General features: G+C 39.6%; 1 protein-coding gene across 2 annotated transcripts in view; it reads right to left on the bottom strand.

Annotated features, from left to right (window-relative positions):
- Positions 1–20,909, bottom strand: part of DNAH10 (dynein axonemal heavy chain 10) — a 166,133-nt gene that overhangs the window by 133,882 nt on the left and 11,342 nt on the right. For both annotated transcript variants that reach the window (XM_043442362.1, XM_043442368.1), the window contains exons 5-9: positions 19,528–19,643; positions 5,867–6,083; positions 3,981–4,138; positions 3,038–3,268; positions 612–802 (exon numbers count right to left, since the gene is read on the bottom strand). In XM_043442362.1, the coding sequence (XP_043298297.1) occupies positions 612–802; positions 3,038–3,268; positions 3,981–4,138; positions 5,867–6,083; positions 19,528–19,643 (913 nt within the window). The remainder of the gene's footprint in view (positions 1–611; positions 803–3,037; positions 3,269–3,980; positions 4,139–5,866; positions 6,084–19,527; positions 19,644–20,909) is intronic.

Below are 20,909 nucleotides of genomic sequence, written 5' to 3'. Positions count from 1 at the left end.
AAAAGACCACAAGTTGTCTGACTCTATTTGCATGAATGTTCAGAAGAAGCAGATCCACAGAAAGTAGATCAGTGGTTGCCCAGGGTTAGGAGGGGAGTGGGGAGGGGGACAGGCAGCTAAAGAACCCAGGGTTTCTTTCTGGGATGAAGGAAACTTTCCAAAATCACTGACGACTATGGATGCACAACTCTGAATCTATTGGGCTGGCCAAAAAGATCATTGCATCTGCTGGAAAAACCTGAACAAACTTTTTCACCAACTTTGTACTAAAAGCATTCAATTGTATGTTTTAAAAGGGTGATTTGTACAGTCTATGAATTATGTTTTGATAAAGCTGTTTAGGGCTTCCCAGGTGGTGCTAGTGGCAAAGAACCCTCCTGCCACTCCTGGAGACATAAATAGATGGGGGTTTGATCCCTGGGTTGGGAAGATCCCCTGGAGGAGGGCTTGGCAACCCACTCCAGTATTCTCGCCTGGAGAATTCCATAGACAGAGGAGCCTGGCGGGCTACAGCCCATGGGGTCGCAAAGAATGAGACACAACTGAAGTACTTAGCACACACACAAAGCTGTTTAAGAGCTTAAGTAACACATAGCACCGCCAGTTCTTACTTGAACAAAGTCCGCAGATTCACCACTTTGCAGACTCTCTCGGCAATCTCCCAGGCAATGCGCTCCATGAGCGGAATCATCCTCTCGTCTTTGTTGTAGTGGCGGGAGATGATCCACACCATCCTCAGGGCACTCATCATGGAGGGGATTGTTTCCAAGACAACATGAAAGCTAGATCCATGTGTTATGTTCTAAAAGGAGAGGTGGGTACAAACAAAAGAGCAAGGCAAGCTGGCTCAGTCTCAGGGAGAACGGTGTAAGAGAACAAGTTTCTCTTGTTTACAGGAAGTTTCATTTTTTTTTTAATTTAAAAGATATTTTAAGATGGTACAGAAATACTCAAATGAACTTTTTGGCCAACCCAATTATTAAATGTATTTCTGGATTTTATTACTTTTGGGGAAAAAACAATATGCTCCTGTTGCAGGTCTCTCAAGTTTTAAAAAAAATTTTACATTCTTTTTCATATTCTCTTCCATGATGGCTGATCACAGGATATTGAATATTATTCCCTGTACAATATGGTAGGACCTTGTTGTTTCTCCAATCTATAGCATATATGGCAGTTTGCATCTGCTAACCCCAACCTCCCACTCCTACCTTCTCCCACCCTCCTCCCTCTTGGCAACCACAGTCTATTCTCTATGTCCCTGATTCTTGTTTCTGTTCCATAGATGGGTTTATTTGTGTCATATTTTGGATTCCACATGTAAGTGATATAAATGGTATTTGCCTTTGTCTTTCTGACTGACTTCACTTAGTGTGATAATCTCTAGTTGCATCCATTTTGTTGCAAATGGCATTATTTCATCCTTTTTATGGCTAAGTAATATTTCATTGTATAGGTAATGCATCTTTATCCATTCATCTGTTGATGGACATCTTTATCCATTCATCTGTTGAGGACATCTTTATCCATTCATCTGTTGATTGACATCTTTATCCATTCATCTGTCTTGGCTATGATACACAGAGCTGCTACAAACAAAGGGGTGCATGTATCTTTTTGAATTAGAGTCTTGTCTGGCTATATGCCCAGGAGTGAGATAGCTGGATCCTATGGTAATTCTATTTTTGGTTTTCTGAGGAACCTCTATACTATTTTCCACAGTGGCTGCACCAGCTTACATTCCCACCAATAGTGTAGGACTGTCTTCTTAATTAAAAAAAAAAAAAAAAAGTTCTTATCATGGAAGAAAGTGTTTAACAAACAAAAGAAGTTTGAAATAGGTAGGCCTGTATAATAATGACTCCTGGCCTTGGAATACTGTACTGTGTGCATGATAAATCAGAGGGGAGAGGAATCGTGAAAAAGGAGATTACACTTGTGGTGGGAATGTAATAAAATGGTGCACTCACTGTGGAAAAGAGTTAAATATAAAATGTTCATGGACAGTTAAATATAGAAATATTGGGACTTTCCTAGTGGTCCAGTGGTTAAGAATCTGCCTTTCAATGCAGGGGACATGGGTTCCATTCCTGGTCAGGGAAGTAAGATCCCACATGCCCTGGGGCAACTTAGCCACTGCACCTTAACTAGGGAGCCAAAGAGCCACAGTGAAGACCCCTCCTGTGTCCTGCAACTAAGACCCAACACAGCCATAAATAAAGAAAAGTTTTCTTAGAAACACAGAAGTATCATATGACCCAACAATTCTACTCCTGGGTATATGCTCAAACATATTGAAAGCTGAGACTCAAACAAATATCTGTACACCCAGATTCACAGCAGCATTATTCACAATAGCCAAAAGGTGGGAAACAAACCAAAAGCCCATCAACAGAAGAATGGATAAGCAAAATGTGGTGTATACAGTGGAAAGCTACTGAGCCTTAAAAAGGAATGAGATTCGAACATATATTGTATCATGGATGACTCGTGAAAACATTATGTTGGGACTTCACTGGTGGTCCAGTGGCTAAGACTCCAAGCTCCCAATATAGGGGACCTGGGTTCAATCCCTGATCAAGAAACTAGATCCCACATTCTGCAACTAAGACCCAGTGCAGTCAAATACAAAAAAAAGGGAAGGAAATAAAACATTGTGTTGAGTGAAATAAACCATACACAGAAGCACAAATAGGGTATGGTTCCATTTCTATGAAATTCCTAGAACAGGCAAATTCATAGAGTCGGAAATTAGAATAGAGGTTACCAGGGGCTAGGGGGAAATCAGAGTTGTGGCTTAAGGGATGTTGAGTTTATGTTGGGGACAGTGAAAAAGTTTTGCATATAGGAGGTGAGGTGATGATGGGTACCCAGCACTGGGTATGTATTGAATGTTATCGAACTTACTCTTATGAGTGGTTCCAATAATAAATATCATGTTATAGATATTTTACTGCAATTTTTTAAAATGCTGAATAAACAAACAGAAGTTAAATCCATGTGGCTGACTTTCCACAGTGCAGTGCACCCAGCCTACCTTGAAATGACGTTCCACTGTGGAAAGAAACCTCACGTTATCTGAGGCCTCCATGTGGAACTTGAACAATTCAGTTAAGACAGGCTGCAAGTTGGCCACAAGCAACGAATCTGATTCCTTGATCACATCCAAGACTTTTCTGACTATTGGAAGCTTTGTTTGTTCATGCAGAGCACTTAGGGTGGCATTTCTTTCCCGCCAGAATTCAATTTCAGCCAGAGGACCGTTACCCTGCAATGAGCACACAAACATCATCATCATTAGTGGGGAATGGACACTGCGGTTGCTCCTCCAGCATCCATGCCCCTCTTCCCAAAGGCTCTATAGTTAGGAACTAATCCATGCAAGGACTTCAGGGGCGGACACCTGACCTAGGATGGTCCAATTAGAGGGAATCTCAGGACTCCAGTTGGGAACGCTAGACACTCCATCCTTCTCTGGACAAAGTGGTGTAGGGATGTGGAGTCAGAAACTGCTACAAGTTGTCACCATGAAGGAGACCAGCCCGAGGAGGAAGCCCTTTCAGAGAGGAGATTGGAACCAAGAAATTTACAGAGAAACCCAGCTAGATTGCCAGAGTCCTGATCAAACTGTACCTGAAACCAGCATTGCCCTCTGGACTTTTCAGTGAGCCAACAAATCCTCTTTCTTGCTTAAGCCAGCTGAGTTAGACTTTCTCATTTTTGTTTTTTTCTTTTCAGCTCAAAAATCCTGACTGATATATAGTATTATCTTTATCAATATCAGGGAGTCATCTGGTAACACACTAACCTTAGAAAGCCCAAGAATGACATCTCAGGTATGTTTACTTCAATATGTTTAAGAAGGCCACAAAACAGTAAGAAAAGAGGCTAGATCACACAGATTCCCAGACTCTTGGCTCTTTCTCAGGATGGCAAGCATGAACTGGATTAAGGATCTGCAAAAGCATTGCACACGGTACCTGTGGCGTCTTTTTCATCTGGCCCTCAAGGGCTGTAGATATCTGATTCAACCAGTTTATCACGCATTGCTCCAAAATTTCAACTGTTTCTGGGTCAGCTGCCAGTTCAGATACCCCTCCCTCTACACTGATGCTCGGCATTTCTAACTTGATCTCACCTAGTAGAATAAAAATGGTCAGTCAGCCAGTAGTTTGGGGGAAATGATTACAGACAACAATCTTCAAGGTAATTCTGGATCTTCTCTCCACACATTAGTATATAGCCTGGTACATCATGATCCTCATATTTCTATATATCCCTCTCTTTCATTAGAATGTACTAAAACATTTTATTTATTATTTGACTGCATCAGGTCTTATAGTTGAAGCATGTGGAATCTTCCCTGTGGCTCACAGGCTCCAGGGTGTAGGCTAAGTAATTGAAGCATGCAAGCTTAGTTGCCGCCCCAGCCTGGCATGTGGGATCTTATTTCCCCAACCTGGAATCAAACCTTCATCCCCTCCATTGGAAGGAAGATTTTTAACCACTGGACCACCAGGGAAGTCCCTAAAACATTTTAGATAATTAGATCACCGTAGCAGCATCAAGCTCCATCAAAATGATTTAGCTATTTATTAATAAGAATTCCTGAGTTTACAACCTAATGTCAATTTAAAAACTGAACAAGCAGATCTCAACAGATATTCGAGAACGTCTCCAGCATGAAACAGACAATCCAAGATAAGTCAGCAACAATGACTTCAGAGGACATTGAGATAAAAGAAAAGATGGGGGGGTTAATTCCAACTATTAGAGATTTGAGATAATATAGCATCCATCAAACAAGAACAGAATGCTATGGAAAAGGTACAGTCACAGAATAAGTGAAAGTCTAATCAAAAGTTGTGAAGGTAAAAGTTGAGGAACTCTTTAGGCACTCTTTAGGAACTCACAGGCAAAGAGATGGAAAACACAAGTGAAAAGATAAGTAACAGAATCAGCAGCACACATCCAACAGGAATATTAGCAAAAGAAAACAGACAAATAGTGGAGGAAATTATCAAGAGAGTTTTTTATACTAAAAGGCTAGATCTTCAGACTGAAAATACAGAGTGCTCAGCAAACAATCTCATAGAGTGCTTAGCAATATGAATGCAGAAAGAACCTCACAAAGGTTCCCTCCCACATTATCCCTGACTGAAATGCCCTTGCACCCCAATTCCACCTACCAATGCACTGCTCATCATTTCAGATGAGGTCAAATGCTGCCTCCTTCAGGAAGTCCTCTTTGATTCCCTCACCACTTCTCCCAAATGGTCTCACTTTTCCAAGCCCTAAGGACCCTAATATCTATCTCAAGTTATTTTTTCTGCCATAGTTCCTTGGGCCCTAGATTATAAAATCCTTGAAGACAAGGATTTGTCATTCTTCATTCTTCTTTATGTTTCTTACAAAGACCAGCTCTGTGTCTTTCACATCAGGAGCTGGTAAAAAGAACGATCATAAATTAAAACCCCAAAAATCTCCTGAATTCTTAAATTTTTCTTCTTCTTAGGAATTTTTTTAAATTGCAGGATAATTACAATATTGTGATGGCCTCTGTCATACATCAACATGAATCAGCCATAGGTATATATATATGTGTGTGTGTATGTGTGTGTCCCCTTCTCTTGAACCCCTCCTGTCCTCCCTCCTCATCCCATACCTCTAGGTTGTCACAGAGAACCAGTTTGGGGTTTCCTGCATCATACATTTCCACTGGCTCTCTGTTTTACATACGGTCACATATATGTGTCAATGATATTCTCTCAGATCATCCCCCCTCTCCATCCCCCACTGTGTCCAAAAGTAAATTCTTCTTAATGGAAACATCCTGCATAATCAAGGAGAAAAACTGAAGCCTTACCTTCAAGTTGCTGCATTGTTCTTTGAATACTACTTGCAAATTTCTGGATGTTCATTAAAAATTCATCTCGTATTAACTGAATGCTGTGATATTCTATTGCTTCCCCAGGCATGCTAGGTAGGTCTATGTCATAATCAAAAGAGTCTATGCCTTCTCCAGACGTGAGTCCCAAGTTGGCATCCTTGTGCTGACTGAAGGACAAAGCTGGCAAGAAAACCTGAAAAGCCAAGTTTAAGAATCAAATCATTTGTACCACTTTTTTAGATTCCACATATATGCGATATCATATGATAGTTGCCTTTCTCTGTCTGATTTACTTCACTCAGTATGACAATTTCTAGGTCCATTTCAAGTTGCTGCAAATGGCCTTATTTTGTTCTTTTTTATGGCTGAGTACAAATGGCCTTGAAAACGGAAGAAAAGTCACAGATGTAGAAAACAAATTTATGGTTACCAGGGAGGAAAGCAGGGAGCAGGGGACGGATAAATTTAAAAACTGGGGGACTGGGATTGACATGTATACATCACTGTATATAAAATAGATAACTAATAAGGACCTGCTGCATAGCACAGGGTGATCTACTCAGAGCTCTGTAGTGAGTTCTATAGGGAAAGAATATAGAAAAAGAGTGGGTATATGTGTATATATATATATATATATAACTGAGTCACTTTGCTATACAGCAGAAACTAACGTGATGTTACAAATCAACTGTAATCCAATAAAAATGTTTTAAAAAGAAACAACTCACACAACACCATATTCAATAATTCATGCACTTAAGCTGCCTCTGGCTTTGAATGTATTTGTAGCATAATAGAGACAAAACATGGTCCACTGGAAAAAGGAGTGGCAAGACACTTTAGTAGTCTTGCCTTGAGAACCCCATGAACAGTATGAAAAGGCAAAAAGATATGACACTGAAAGATGAACTCCCCAGGTCGGTAGGTGCCCAATATGCTACTGGAGAGGAGTAGAGAAATATCTCCAGAAAGAATGAAGAGACAGAGCCAAATCGAAAACAATGCCCAGTTGTGGATGTGACTGGTGATGGAAGTAAAGTCCGATGCTAAAGAACAATATTGTATAGAAACCTGGAATGTTAGGTCCATGAATACAGGTAAATTAGAAGTGATCAAATAGGAGGTAGCAAGAGTGAACATAGACATTTTAGGGATCAGTGAACTAAAATGGACTGGAATGGGCAAATTTAATTCAGATGACCATTATTTATATTACTGCAGGCAAGAATCCCTTTTAAGAAATGGAGTAGCCCTCATAGTCAACAAAGGAGTCTGAAATGCAGTACTTGGGTGCAATCTCAAAAATGACAGAATGATCTCTGTCCATTTTCAAGGCAAACTATTCAATATCACAGTAGTCCAAGTCTATGCCCCAACCAGTAATGCTAAAGAAGATGAAGTTGAATGGTTCTATGAAGACCTACAAGAACTTCTAGAACTAACACCCAAAAAAGATGTCCTCTTCATCATAGGGGACTGGAATGCAAAAGTAGGAAGTCAAGAGATACCTGAAGTAACAGGCAAATTTGGCCTTGGTACAGAATGAAGCAGGGCAAAGGCTAATAGAGTTTTGCCAAGAGAATGCACTGGTCATAGCAAACACCCTCTTCCAACAAAACAAGAGAAGATTCTACACATGGACATCACCAGATGGTCAACACCGAAATCAGATTGATTATGTTCTGTCAGGGAATGTTTGACGGGAGGATTCCTACATGCTGTCTTTCATGAGTCCTTTGTCCCTCTTCAAGGGGAACAGCACGCTGCTCCCAGGGACTGAGGTCATTATGTGAGGCAAGCATGAGTCTCCTTTAGTAAACATTCTCCTTAGGACAAAACAGCTTAATCTCCTTCCCCTTTCTTGAGATATGGATTGTCTCCTGACCTTGTGGTAACAGTTGCTGTACATTTGGTTTTCTGATCTCTATCATTCCTGAAAGAAGTTTCTTGTACTGCAGCCTATATATACTCATAGAAAAATCATTAAAGCACCTTTGCTCCATCAGAGCTTAGGTCCCCGGGTCTTTTTTGTCTCTCTCTCTCTCTCTTTCTCTCTCTCTCTCTCTTTCTCTCTTTCACTTTCTTACCGTCGACTCCGCACCACAAGGTTCCGGTCCATTAAAGGACCCCAACAAATGGCGCCAAGAACAGGGACACTGGTGTACGTGGCATATCGGGCGGACTGACTCAGGGACCTATTGAGGTCGGTAAGTACTAAGGCATGGGTTAAACGGCTGGCCAGCCCCATTATTTTTCTACTTTACTTCACCATTTGTTTAAATTTCAGGGACTTCTGGCCTCACAGCAATGAATAGAGGCTTGCCTTTAAACAGTAGTTGAACATAATCCTTAGTTTCCTGATAAATGCAGTTTTGATATAGAAATCTGGCTCCAGGTCAAAGAAAATGTTAAATGAGCAGCCAAACAAGGAAAAAATATTCCAATTGATCTCTAGCCCCTATGGGCTTTTATTAAAGCTATAATTTTGCCATTTCAAGGTACATTCTAGCCCTTCCAATATTTAGCAACAGACAGAACACTTATTACATAAATATAAATTAAATGATTAAACTTTACAAAAGGCCCAATTAAAACAATACAAAATATCTCAAAATTTTCTTACTAGCCCTGCCCCGGCTGCTCCAAATGCTTCTCCTCTGCCAACAGTCACAACTCCAAAAGTCTCTCATTTGTTGGAACCTAATGAAAAGTTATGCTAATTTTTAAACTAGATTAGAAGCTGCTATTTCCCGTACTGTAATAGGAGAAGAAACCAAAAAACAGCTAGAGAAATTACTTGCTTATGAGAATGCAAATCAAAAATGTCAAAGAGCTATAGCTGCAATTTGTGAGACTAAGATTATTATTGATTATTTGAAAGCTTATTGCAATCTAGGATCAGAAACTCAAAAGATACAAATGCTGATTGAGGCAATGGCTACTACCTTTAGAAAGGAAAATGAAAGATGCTTTAACTGTGGAGATAAAAATCATTTAAAAAGGGGCAAGTTCTATCTTTTCCCTCAAACCCTCAACATCCAGCAGTGCTGCCGTCGATATACCAGCCCTAAATGATTTTTTCCTTACCCTCAAGCAGTCCCTACTAGAGTGCCTACCAGACTTTTTGGACCCCTGCCCCCACAAACTTTTGGTCTTTTGCTTGGCCGATCTAGTCTGACTTCTAAAGGAATTACTGTTCACCCTGAAATAATTGATTCAGATTATAAAGGAGAGATTCAAATTCTGATGTCATCTCAGATTCTATGGCAATTCAAAAAGGGGGACAAAATTGCTCAATTACTTCTTTTACCTTACATTTCTATTAATTCCTCTAATAATGTATGGACAGATGGGTTTGAAAGTACAGATCAAAAACAATCTTTGTGGACATCATTAGTATCTGAGTATGCCCGACCAAATATAAATATCAAAATTAATGGTAAAAGATTTTCTGGTCTCCTCGACACTGGATCTGATATTACTATTATTTCCAAACATTTATGGCCCAAATCCTGGCCTGTACAAAAGGTCTCTCGCCAAATTGCAAGAATTTCTCAAACTAAAGTACAAGAAGTTTATCAAATTGTTCAAATATACTCATGTGAGGGACCAGAAGGCCAACCTGTAACATTAAAACCTTATGTGATAAATGTACCCTTTAATCTAATAGGAAGGGACTTACTTATACAATGGCAAACTCAGATATGCATTCCACATTTTTCCTAGGGGCCACTGCTCATTTAACAAACAAAACAATTATTAATATAACTAAGAAAAATTATGAGCCTATTTGGACAAAGCAATGGCCCCTTATGAAAGAAAAATTACAAGCTACTAAAGAACTTATAAACACACAATTAAAATTGAAACATATTGAAGAATCTTGCTCTTTTTTGCAACCAGAGATCCCATCACCTATTACTGTTCCTCAAAATTGGCACATTATTATTACTGATTCACAAGATTGCTTTTTAAATATACCTTTACACCCTTTAGACCGGCAGAGATTCACTTTCTCTCTCCCTTATCCTAATCATATCGGGCCTCATAAAAGATTTCAGTAGACTATGTTACCTCAAGGTATGCTTAAAAGTCCTGCTACTGCTGCTGCTAAGTCACTTCGGTCGTATCCTACTCCATGCGACCCCATGGATGTCAGCCCGCCAGGCTCCCCCGTCCCTAGGATTCTCCAGACAAGAGTACTGAAATAGGATGCCATTGCCGTCTCCATAACAGTCCTAGTATTTGTCAAAATTTTGTAGCCAAGGCTTTACTTACTATGTGACAACAATTCCCTCATGCATATATCATTAATAATATACTATAGCTACAAAAAAGAGAAATGATATTTTTGACACTGAATGGCTATGATATTCTTTAGACTCCGGAGGAAACTGATGAAAATAAAATATTTTTTGAAATTGCAAAACCGGTTCTTCTTGCATGTGCAGTTAGGAAAAGGTTAACTTGTTAAAATTTTTTTTTTTTTTTTTTGAGCTAAAGTTCTGCCTGGGAAACAAAAATAGGCCTAAGAAAAAACCTTAAGTTAACTCTTATCATGTCCTTGGGATACACAGCCCACTCTATCTAGGACTCCAGCCATTAACAAATTGGTGGAGCTCAAAATAAATAAAACAAAAGGATATTTTAAATTTCAAACAGAGAACTATGCCTATGTATCTAAAATTATCTATGTCTCAATGTATGTCTTTGTTTTTGGATAGTGTGGAATTAATGAGCTCTATTTGGATTCAGCTTTACATGAACTGAAGGGTGTTCAATGTTGGGTATAATGTTTATTTAAATGTGAATGTGATTTAAATATAATTATTTGTTAATCTAGTTGGGACATGTCTTGAGTCATCAACATTATATAATACTTTTATTATGCCTTGATTTAAGGTAAACTAAGTTTGTCAACAAAAAGGTAACTCTTTATATATATATATATATATATATATACACACAAATATATAGATGAGATAAAAACTTTTAGATAAGCTCTTAGAAATAATTGTATTTTTGATAGAATGATCTATTATCTATAATCTGGAGCCGTCTCTTGGGATTGGAGTGACTTAGGTTTCTAGAGTTGTGCTGAACTAAGTAGTAGAAGTTTGTTGAATGGCTGGGTCATTTCCAAATGAAGTAGGATTTTGAAGCGTTAATTGCTGAACATTGGCTTACTCTTAAAAGGGGTTTTTCTTGCAGAAGAGCTGAAGAGATTTTGAGCTGTTAATGAATATAAATATATATTTATATATGAATGGATATATATATAATATAATATGATTTGAGAAATATGTTCAACGGTCTATAAAATGCTAACATACAAGACATTTCATGGTTGCTATAGAAAAGTAAAATATATGCTTTTAATAGAAAGATATAAGAAATGGCAAATAAAATGATGAATACAAAAATATTTTTTTAATTGTTGAAACATTTATTATAGAATAAAGTGGTATTTACATAAACTTTACTAGACTAGTTTTTCATTGTCGTTCTAGCTACAGCAAATGTTCTTTCTCCAAATTAAACCAAATTGGAAACAAGAGAAAAATTCTAGGAAAACAATATTTAACAGAATTAACTTTGGTCAGCAGATACATTCAGACTGCAACTATATTAGAAAATGCAGTTGAAATGCTTGGGTGGATCACAATGAAAACCACAAAGTATGGTATGTTTATTTAAAATAAACATTGGATTTGTTTATTATGCTATCATACTTTGTTTTGGCCTTTTAACTTTTAAAGATATTTAGTGCTAGAATTTTAAAAAGGCTTATGACAAATGAAAGAAAATTTTATGGCAAATTGATGTAACTCATTGTCCTGAACTTTCTTCCTCTTCCTTCTTACATGTCTCGATCAATACAAATTCTTCTTTTCTAGGGGCAACACCTCTCTAAGGTAAGACTACACAACATGTTATAACCCACCTATCAACTTACTTCACAATAATGAGAACACCTAATTCTATAAAAACAGACAATGACTCTGCCTATATTTCTAAGCAGTTCAAACAATTTTTACATTCATTCTCTATTAAACAGATTGCAGACATTCCTCATAGTCCACAAACACAAGACATGATTGGACAAACACATTACACACTGTAGCTACAAATAAAAAATTAAATAAGAGAAAATACACAGGAACACTTTTGTCTTCCTTGTCCAGAGCAAACTTTGCTAGATTCTGGTGTAATGTAGTCTTTAAGCCTATAACTATTGTTGGTATGACTATTTCTGTTCCCAATGTGTAGGATTCTTAAAGCAGGGCGAAAATGGCATTAAAAAAAAAAAAAAAAAAGACACCATTTCCCGAATGGATTATTTGTTCCTAAAAATATCAGAAATGTGGAATGTTTGCCTTCTTTTCAAGTCTGTCTTGGAAGTGTAGTCATCCTCTTTAACACACTGAACAGTGAGACTCAACAGTTGCTAAGCTGCATTTCTTTTTCAAGGACAAGGTCAAATATATTTGGATGTGAGCAACATTTCATTTGTCAAGTTGTTCTGCATCACATTTTCAATAATTTCACTTAGGAAAAAATATTTGAATGGTTACTCCTAATCCTTTGCCCCAAATAACACAAACCACAGCCAAATACCAGTCCCAAACAGATTTCTGAATGATTTTTTTTTCTTTTGGACTGAAATATTTCCTAAGAATGTTTTCATCATTATCGCTTTCCTCTCTTTTTATAACTATTGTTAATATAGCCTTATTTGTTTTATAGTTTTTAAACTTACCACAAAGAGATGTTTTGACAAAAGCAAAAAACAAACAAACAAAAAAAGAAGTTTTGAAACATTATAGGACACTTCCTTTCCTTTGCCCATTTGATATCAAGACGGGTTAACTAATCAATAGAAATCTAAGAAACTAATCTTACAGGGAAAGGATATGCTTCTATTTCTCCAGATGGATCCAACGAACTCACATGACTTCCTCTTCAGAAGATTCAACCTAAGGGGGCCCCCAGCATTCAGACTAGAGATGAAACAGCAAAAAAACCCAGGAAGAAAGAATTCCAGTATAAGCCATGGCGACATTAAAAATTTCCAAAATAACGCCGCACTCGACGTCATCGACCTTATGATCTCCCTACTTGGGGACAGATAAAAACCCTTACTAACTAAACTGAAAACCTGATTTCTCAACAGGGAATGCCTCGGAATCCTAAAAATATTTTTCTTCGCTATGCTTGCTTTGCTTGCTTTTGCTTCCCCCGCTCAGGCTGACCTGATTGATCACACTTACTGGGCTTATATACCTAACCCCCCTTTTTTATTGTAGGTTGTAAAATGGACAGATATAGAACCAATCACATCCACTAATGAGTCAACACATATGCCCCCTCCTTGGAACTGGAGGGGCCCTCTCATCCTGAAGAAAAAGAAAAACTAATTAATATCGTTCTAGGTTATGAAGTCCTTCCTTTATGTATGGGCCCAGCAGAATTATGTATAAACATTAGTCGACAAACTTGGGCTTTCGTCCTGACTCCAGAAAAGGATTTTCGGACACTACTTGGATTATTTACTGCCCTTTCTTTGTCAGTAAACCATGTTTATACTACTGAAACTTTAGGGAAAGAATTAAAAAAAGAACAAAGAACAACATGCCAAGGGTTCACTAATAAGAACTTTAAATATATTCCTGATCATTGGGACAAATGTCAGGCCAAATCAGCAAAATTAATGTTTATAGCTAATCATACAATTGTCAATTGGGGAACCCATAGTATGTGGTTATTGAACTGCTCAGATGATATTAACAATACTATGTATGATTATATTACTCAAGTAACATGGAAGGTTACTAATACTACAATGGAACATTACCATGACAGAGGACTTCTTGGCTAGCTTGACGATGGAATGGCCCCCACCTCGTCCTCGAATCATCTTTGATAAACAGATTGGGCCTAAACAACGGGACATCTGAAAACTTGCTGCAAACACCGAAGAACTTGGGACTTGGACCAGACATTCCACAGGGACCAATCATAGCTATAGCAATTATTTCTTTCACTATAATCGATCATATTTTATACAAGCCTATGTTCCATTTCCTTTTGTTATAGCTATAGGAAACTTACAATTCAATAAGACTATACGTTTTGTAACTTGCATAAATTGCAGGTTATATACTTGTCTTAACTCCTCTATTTCCTTAAGATATGATTCTCTTTTAATTCTTCGATCTCGACGTAGTCTATGGTTACCAATAAATCTCCAACGGCCCTGGGAAGAAGGTCCCATGGCTGGACTTGCTTCCCGGTTGCTTACTAAATTGCTCTAGCGATGTAAACGATTCATTGGATGGCTGATTTTTGGCATTATAAGATTAATAACTATTTGCACCATTGCTGTCATCACCAGCGTTACTTTACAAACCTCAATTCAAACACATAATTTTATCCAAAATTGGACTAAAAATGCTCATACTATGTGGGCCACTCAGTCTCAAATAGATGAGGATATTCAAAAAGAAATACAGGAACTGAAAACAGCCATTGAATGGGTTGGAGATCAATTAACAGATGTACAAAAACAGGTGATGCTAAAATGTGACTGGCATTCTACTCAATTTTGTGTTACTCCTGTTCATTTTAATAATAGTGCCTACAACTGGGAACAAATCAAGTTTCATTTACAAAACATACATGATAACGCCTCTCTGAATGTACAATTATTACAAAAAGAAAAATTTGAAACCTTTTCTAATAATCTGCCCTCTTCCATTGATATGGAAACTTTAGCTAAACAATTGGCTGATCATTTATCTGGGCTAGACCCACGTGGATGGTTTCAAAGTCTTACTCACAGCATTGGATATGGAACCATAATTTTGGTGATTGTCTTAACAATTATATTTGTTGTCTACCATTGCCTTCATGCAAAGATTGTCAAAACTAAATAAACTCTGATGGTCAGAACTCTTCTTACAAATATTATAAATAAATAAGGGGGAATTGTCAGGGAATGTTTGACGGGAGGATTCTTACGTGCTGTCTCTCATGAGTCCTTTGTCCCTCTTCAAGGGGAACAGCACGCTGCTCCCAGGGACTGAGGTCATTGTGTGAGGCAAGCATGAGTCTCCTTTAGTAAACATTCTCCTTAGGACAAAACAGCTTAATCTCCTTCCCCTTTCTTGAGATATGGATTGTCTCCTGACCTTGTGGTAACAGTTGCTGTACATTTGGTTTTCTGATCTCTATCATTCCCGAAAGAAGTTTCTTGTACTGCAGCCTATATATACTCATAGAAAAATCATTAAAGCACCTTTGCTCCATCAGAGCTTAGGTCCCCGGGTCTTTTTTGTCTCTCTCTCTCTCTCTTTCTCTCTCTCTCTTTCTCTCTTTCACTTTCTTATCGTCGACTCTGCACCACAAGGTTCCGGTCCATTAAAGGACCCCAACAATGTTCTTTGCAGCCAAAGATGGAGAAGATCTATACAGTCAGCAAAAACAGGACTGAGAGTTGACCGTGGCTCAGATCATGAACTCCTTATTGCCAAATTCAAACTTAAATTGAAGAAAGGAGGGGAAACCATTAGACCATTCAGGTATGACCTAAATCAAATCCCTTACGATTATATAGTGGAAGTGACAAATAGATTCAAGGGATTAGATCTGATAGACAGAGTGCCTGAAGAACTATGGAGGGAGGTTCATGACATTGTATGGGAGGCAGTGATCAAGACCATCCCTAAGAAAAAGAAATGCAAAAAGGCAAAATGGTTGTCTGAGGAGGCCTTACAAATAGCTGAGAAAAGAAGAGAAGCTAAAGGCAAAGAAGAAAAGGAAAGATATACCCATGTGAATGCAGAGTTCTGAAGAGTAGCACGGAGAGATAAGAAAGCCTTTCTCAGTGATCAGTGCAAAGAAATAGAGGAAAACAATAGAATGGGAAAGACTAGAGATCTCTTCAAGAAAATTAGAGCTACCAAGGGAACATTTCATGCAAAGATGAGCACAATAAAGGACAGAAATGGTAGGGACCTAAGAGAAGCAGAAGATATTAAGAAGAGGTGGCAAGAATACACAGAAGAATTATACAAAAAAGATGTTCATGACCCAGATAACCACGATGGTGTGATCACTCACCTAGAGCCAGACATCCTGGAATGTGAAGTCAAGTGAACCTTAGGAAGCATCACTATAAACAAAGCTAGTGAAAGTGATGAAATTTCAGTTGAGCTATTTCAAATCCTAAAAGATGATGCTGTGAAAGTGCTGCACTCAATATGCCAGCAAATTTAGAAAACCCAGCAGTGGCCACAGGACTGGAAAAGGTCAGTTTTCATTCCAATCCCAAAGAAAGGCAATGCCAAAGAATGCTCAAACTACCGCACAATTGCACTCATCTCACATGCTAGTAAAGAAATGCTCAAAATTTTCCAAGCCAGGCTTCAGCAATACATGAACCATGAACTTCCAGATGTTCAAGTTGGGTTTAGAAAAAGCAGAGGAACCAGAGATCAAATTGCCAATATCCACTGGATCATAGAAAAGCAAGAGAATTCCAGAAAAACATCTACTTCTGCTTTATTGTCAACACCAAAGCCTTTGACTGTGTGGATCACAACAAACTGTGGAAAATTCTTCAAGAGATGAGAATACCATACCACTTGACCTGTCTCCTAAGAAATCTGTATGAAGGTCAAGAAGCAACAGTTAGAACTGGACATGGAACTACAGACTGGTTCCAAATTGGGAAAGGAGTATATCAATGCTGCATATTGTCACCTTGCTTATTTAACTTATATGCAGAGTACAACATGAGAAATGCCAGGCTGGATGAAGCACAAGCTGGAATCAAGATTGCTGGGAGAAATATCAGTAACCTCAGATACACAGATGACACCACTCTTATGGCAGAAAGTGAAGAAGAACCAAAGAGCCTCTTGATGAAAGTGAAAGAGGAGAGTGAAAAAGCTGGCTTAAAACTCAACATTCAGAAAACTAAGATCACAGCATCTGGTCCCATCACTTCATGGCAAACAGATGGGGAAACAGTGAGAGAGTATTTTTTTGGGCTCCAAAATCACGAAGCAAGAAAAGACACTTAATCCTTGGAAGAAAAGCTATGATCAACCTAGACAGCATATTAAAAAGCAGAGACATTACTTTGCCAACAAAGGTCTGTCTAGTCAAGGCTATGGTTTTTCCAGTAGTCATGTATGTATGTGAGAGTTGAACCGTAAAGAAAGCTGAGTGCCAAAGAATTGATGCTTTTGAACTGTGGTGTTGGAGAAGACTCTTGAGAGTCCCTTGGACTGCAGGGAGATCCAACCAGTCCATCCTAAAGGAGATCAGTCCTGAACATTCATTGGAAGGACTGATGCTGAAGCTGAAACTCCAATACTTTGGCCACCTGATGCAAAGAACTGACTCATTGGAAAAGACCCTGATGCTTGAAAAGATTGAAGGCAGGAGGAGAAGGGAATGACAGAGAATGAGATGGTTGGATGGCATCACTGACTCAATGGACATGAGTTTGAGTAAGCTCCAGAAGTTGGTGATGGACAGGGAAGCCTGGCGTGCAGCAATCCATGGGGTCACAAAGAGTCAGACACAACTGAGCGACTGAACTGAGATAGTACAAATAACAGCATATTTTAAAGAATCTCTCTGGTTGACATGTGAAGAATATAGTACAGGGTCATGAGCAGAAGCTGAGAAATCTATCAGGAGGCAACTGCAAGAGTCCCAGCAAAAGGCAACACTGAAGTCTTCCTGGTTACCCTATCCAGTATTTCAAAAGTCCTCTTTACCACCTGCCAACATTTCCTAACCTCCATCCCAGCTTCGTTTTTCTCCTTAACTCCTATCATGGTCTATGTTAGACTGTATATTTTCTCAATGATCTCACTTAATGTGAATCTTCCTGACTGGGATGTAAGGTCCGTGAGATACAGACCTTGAGTATGGTGATCACTGCTATGGGATACAATCAGTATACAATAGGTGCTCAATAAAAACTTGCTGAAGGGACTTCCCTGATGGTCCAGTGGTGGAGACTCCACACTCCCAAAGCAGGGGGCATGGATTCAATCCCTGCTCAGGGAACTAAGGTGCTTTGGCATGGCCAAAGAAAAAAAAAGATAGATGGAATAAAAATATATATATTTGGAAGCCCTTGAGTTCTCCCTTGATCTCTAGACTTATTTATCCTGCCTCACACCTCATCTTGGATGTCTAGGAGGCATCTCAAGTTTAATATGTGCAAAATAGAGTTTGGGGTTTTTTTCCCCCCAGATCCTTCCACGCCCTCCATCTCAGTAATGACCCTAATATCCCCCTGGTTGCTCAAATTCAAATCCTAGGAGTCATTCTTAATGCTCTTTTCCTAAACCTCCACATCCAAATCATCAGTAAGTCCTGTTGGCTCCATCCCTAATGTATTCTTGATGCTGTCTGCTTCCCAGTCCCTCCCCTGATTGAACTTGGAGCCTAAACAATGATCATCCATCATTCAGACCCTTCCATAGCCTGCTATTAGGTCTACTGGTCCTTTAAGCTCTTGCCTCTGCAATATGTTATACACACAATGATGAGAAGAAAAATGCAAACCAGATCATTTTATCCATATGCTTCAAACCTACTTTCCTTTCCAAACTCCACTCACTATACTCCAGCTGCACTGGTCATCCTTCTGTTTGTAGACTAAACAGAGTCTGCTCCTGCCTCAGGACCTTTGCACATGCTGTTTTCTCTGCCCAGGATCCTCTTCCTCGAGATCCTCACTTGTTTGATGCCTTCACTTCATCCACCTCTCAACCCAGTGTCACTTCCTCAGAGGGGGTCTTTCATGACCACCTTACTCCCACCCTATTACATTTTCCTAATAACTTATCTTTAGTAAATTAGCCTGCTTATGGGCTTTTTTATTGGTTATCTAAAGGTCAGATGCCACCTCTCCAACAAGGTGTCCCTAACCGCCACCCCCTGAATACATACATACTCACACTCATACACCACACGTTGCTGTTGGCGTTTAGTCTCTAAGTTGTGTCTGACTCTCTAGTTTCATGGGCTGTAGCCCACCAGGCTCCTCTGTCTGTGGAATTCTCCAGGCAAGAATACTGGAGTATGGAGGTCTGCCATGACCTCCTCCAAGAGATCTTCCTGACCCAGGGATCGAACCCACATCTCCTGCATTGGCAGGCAGAGTCTACCACTGAGTCACCAAGGAAGCCCTCTCCATCACATTACTAGGGTTTCGTTTCCTCAAGCCAGCCATCACTACCTGAGAGTTTCCTGTTTTTGTGTTGATGTTTGGTGTCTTTCCACCAGTATAAGCCAGAACACAAGGATGTCATCTGTCCTGCTCACAGCTCCACCAACAACCCCCATGACCATGTCTGGAACCTAAAAGTTGCCAACCACCTCTTTATGGAATCAATGAATCAAATGGCCTTATTCTTTTTTCTTTTTCTTTTTTTTTTTTTTTTCTTGGCTGAGCTGCTCGGCTTATGGGATCTTAGTTCCCTGACCAGGGACTTAACTCGCGCCCTGAGCAGTCAAAGTGCCAAGTCCTAACCACTGGACCAACAGGGAATTCCCAGATGGCCATACTTGTTAAAAGTGCTGAGATTCTTTTTTCCATCCATATTTACCTGAGATATAACATCCCTCAGGAGAGCAAGCACATGCGAATTTATAATCCCATACTCCAGTGTTTCGGGCATAATTTCCATAGCTTCCTTCATGTCAGTCGCCTCAGAGATGGTCTCTAGACAGGAACAGATTTGGGGAGTGAGATGAGGAGGGAGGTGGACACAGCTAACATTTCCAAGCATGTGGGAACCAGCTCCTCCTCTAATAATACAAAGGAATGTTCCAGACACATTTCTCACTGAGAAACAAACAAATGCTGAGGGTCACACTGTGGTTCAGAGGTTCACACAAGCGGCACCTGAGGGCCACGGGATGAACTGATCTGGTTGGAGTGGGTACAGCCTGACAAGGAGAGAAACACTTTGGGTTTTCTAGAAACATTTGATGAACTCTTTGCTTGGTCTGTCTCTCCACTCCCAGTAACCCTCCCCAGTTCATCACCAAGGTACCTTTCAAGTCACAGCATTCGGCAGGGGGGAGGGGGGACATTGTTGTTTTTGGTTTTTTTGGCCCCACTGCACAGTTTGTGGGATCTTAGTTCCCCGACCAGGGATTGAACCTGGGCCCCAGCAATGAGAACGTCAAGTCCTAACCACTGGATTGCCAGGGAATTTCCAAGTCATGGGTTTTTTAAAGACATATTGGAAACAGTCTCTCTCTTGACCAGGTTTTCTTTTATTTATTTACTTATTTTTGGCTGTGCTGGGTCTTTGTTGCTACACAGGCTTTTCTCTAGTTGCAAGGAGCAGGGGGCTCCCCTCTAGCTTTGGTGCTTCTCATTGCGGGGGCTTCTCTTATACGGAGCATGGGCTCTAGGGCATGCAGGTTTCAGTAGCTGAGGCACGTGGGCTCAATACTTGGGGCTCCTGGGCTCTAGAGCACAGGCTCGGGAGTTGTGGCACACAGGCTTAATTGCTCCGTGACATGTGGGATCTTCCCAGGCCAGGGATCCAACTCATGCCTCCTGCATTGGCAGACAGATACCTTACCACTGAGTCACCACGGAATTGGCCAGGTTTTCTCTGATGTGTATTCGCTCCCACCCTCTCCCTCAACTCCACCCCACCCCACCAAAAAATTAATCACCACCAATCAGCTCTGTAAACACTTCAAACGGCCCTGGGACACTTTTCTGAGTCTTACTGGGACACACCGCAAGCTTCAATCTGCATGCCTTTCCCTGCATCTGTATAGATGTGCACACTATTCTTTGCCTGATAGGTTTCTTTCTATCAAATGCTTCTTTACTGAAATAAATTTATTTTAAAGGGAAATTATGTAAAAACCAAGTGTGAAAAAGAAAGTTTAACGTCAGTGAAAGATACCTCTAAAATATATATACATATGATGAGAGTAAATAGTAATAAATCGGGGTAAATGC

The sequence above is a fragment of the Cervus canadensis genome, chromosome 1 (genome assembly GCF_019320065.1).
Source record: "Cervus canadensis isolate Bull #8, Minnesota chromosome 1, ASM1932006v1, whole genome shotgun sequence".
NCBI lineage: Eukaryota > Metazoa > Chordata > Mammalia > Artiodactyla > Cervidae > Cervus > Cervus canadensis.
The sequence above is the reverse complement of the archived record's forward strand: the minus strand, read 5'-3'. Positions and strand labels throughout refer to the sequence as shown.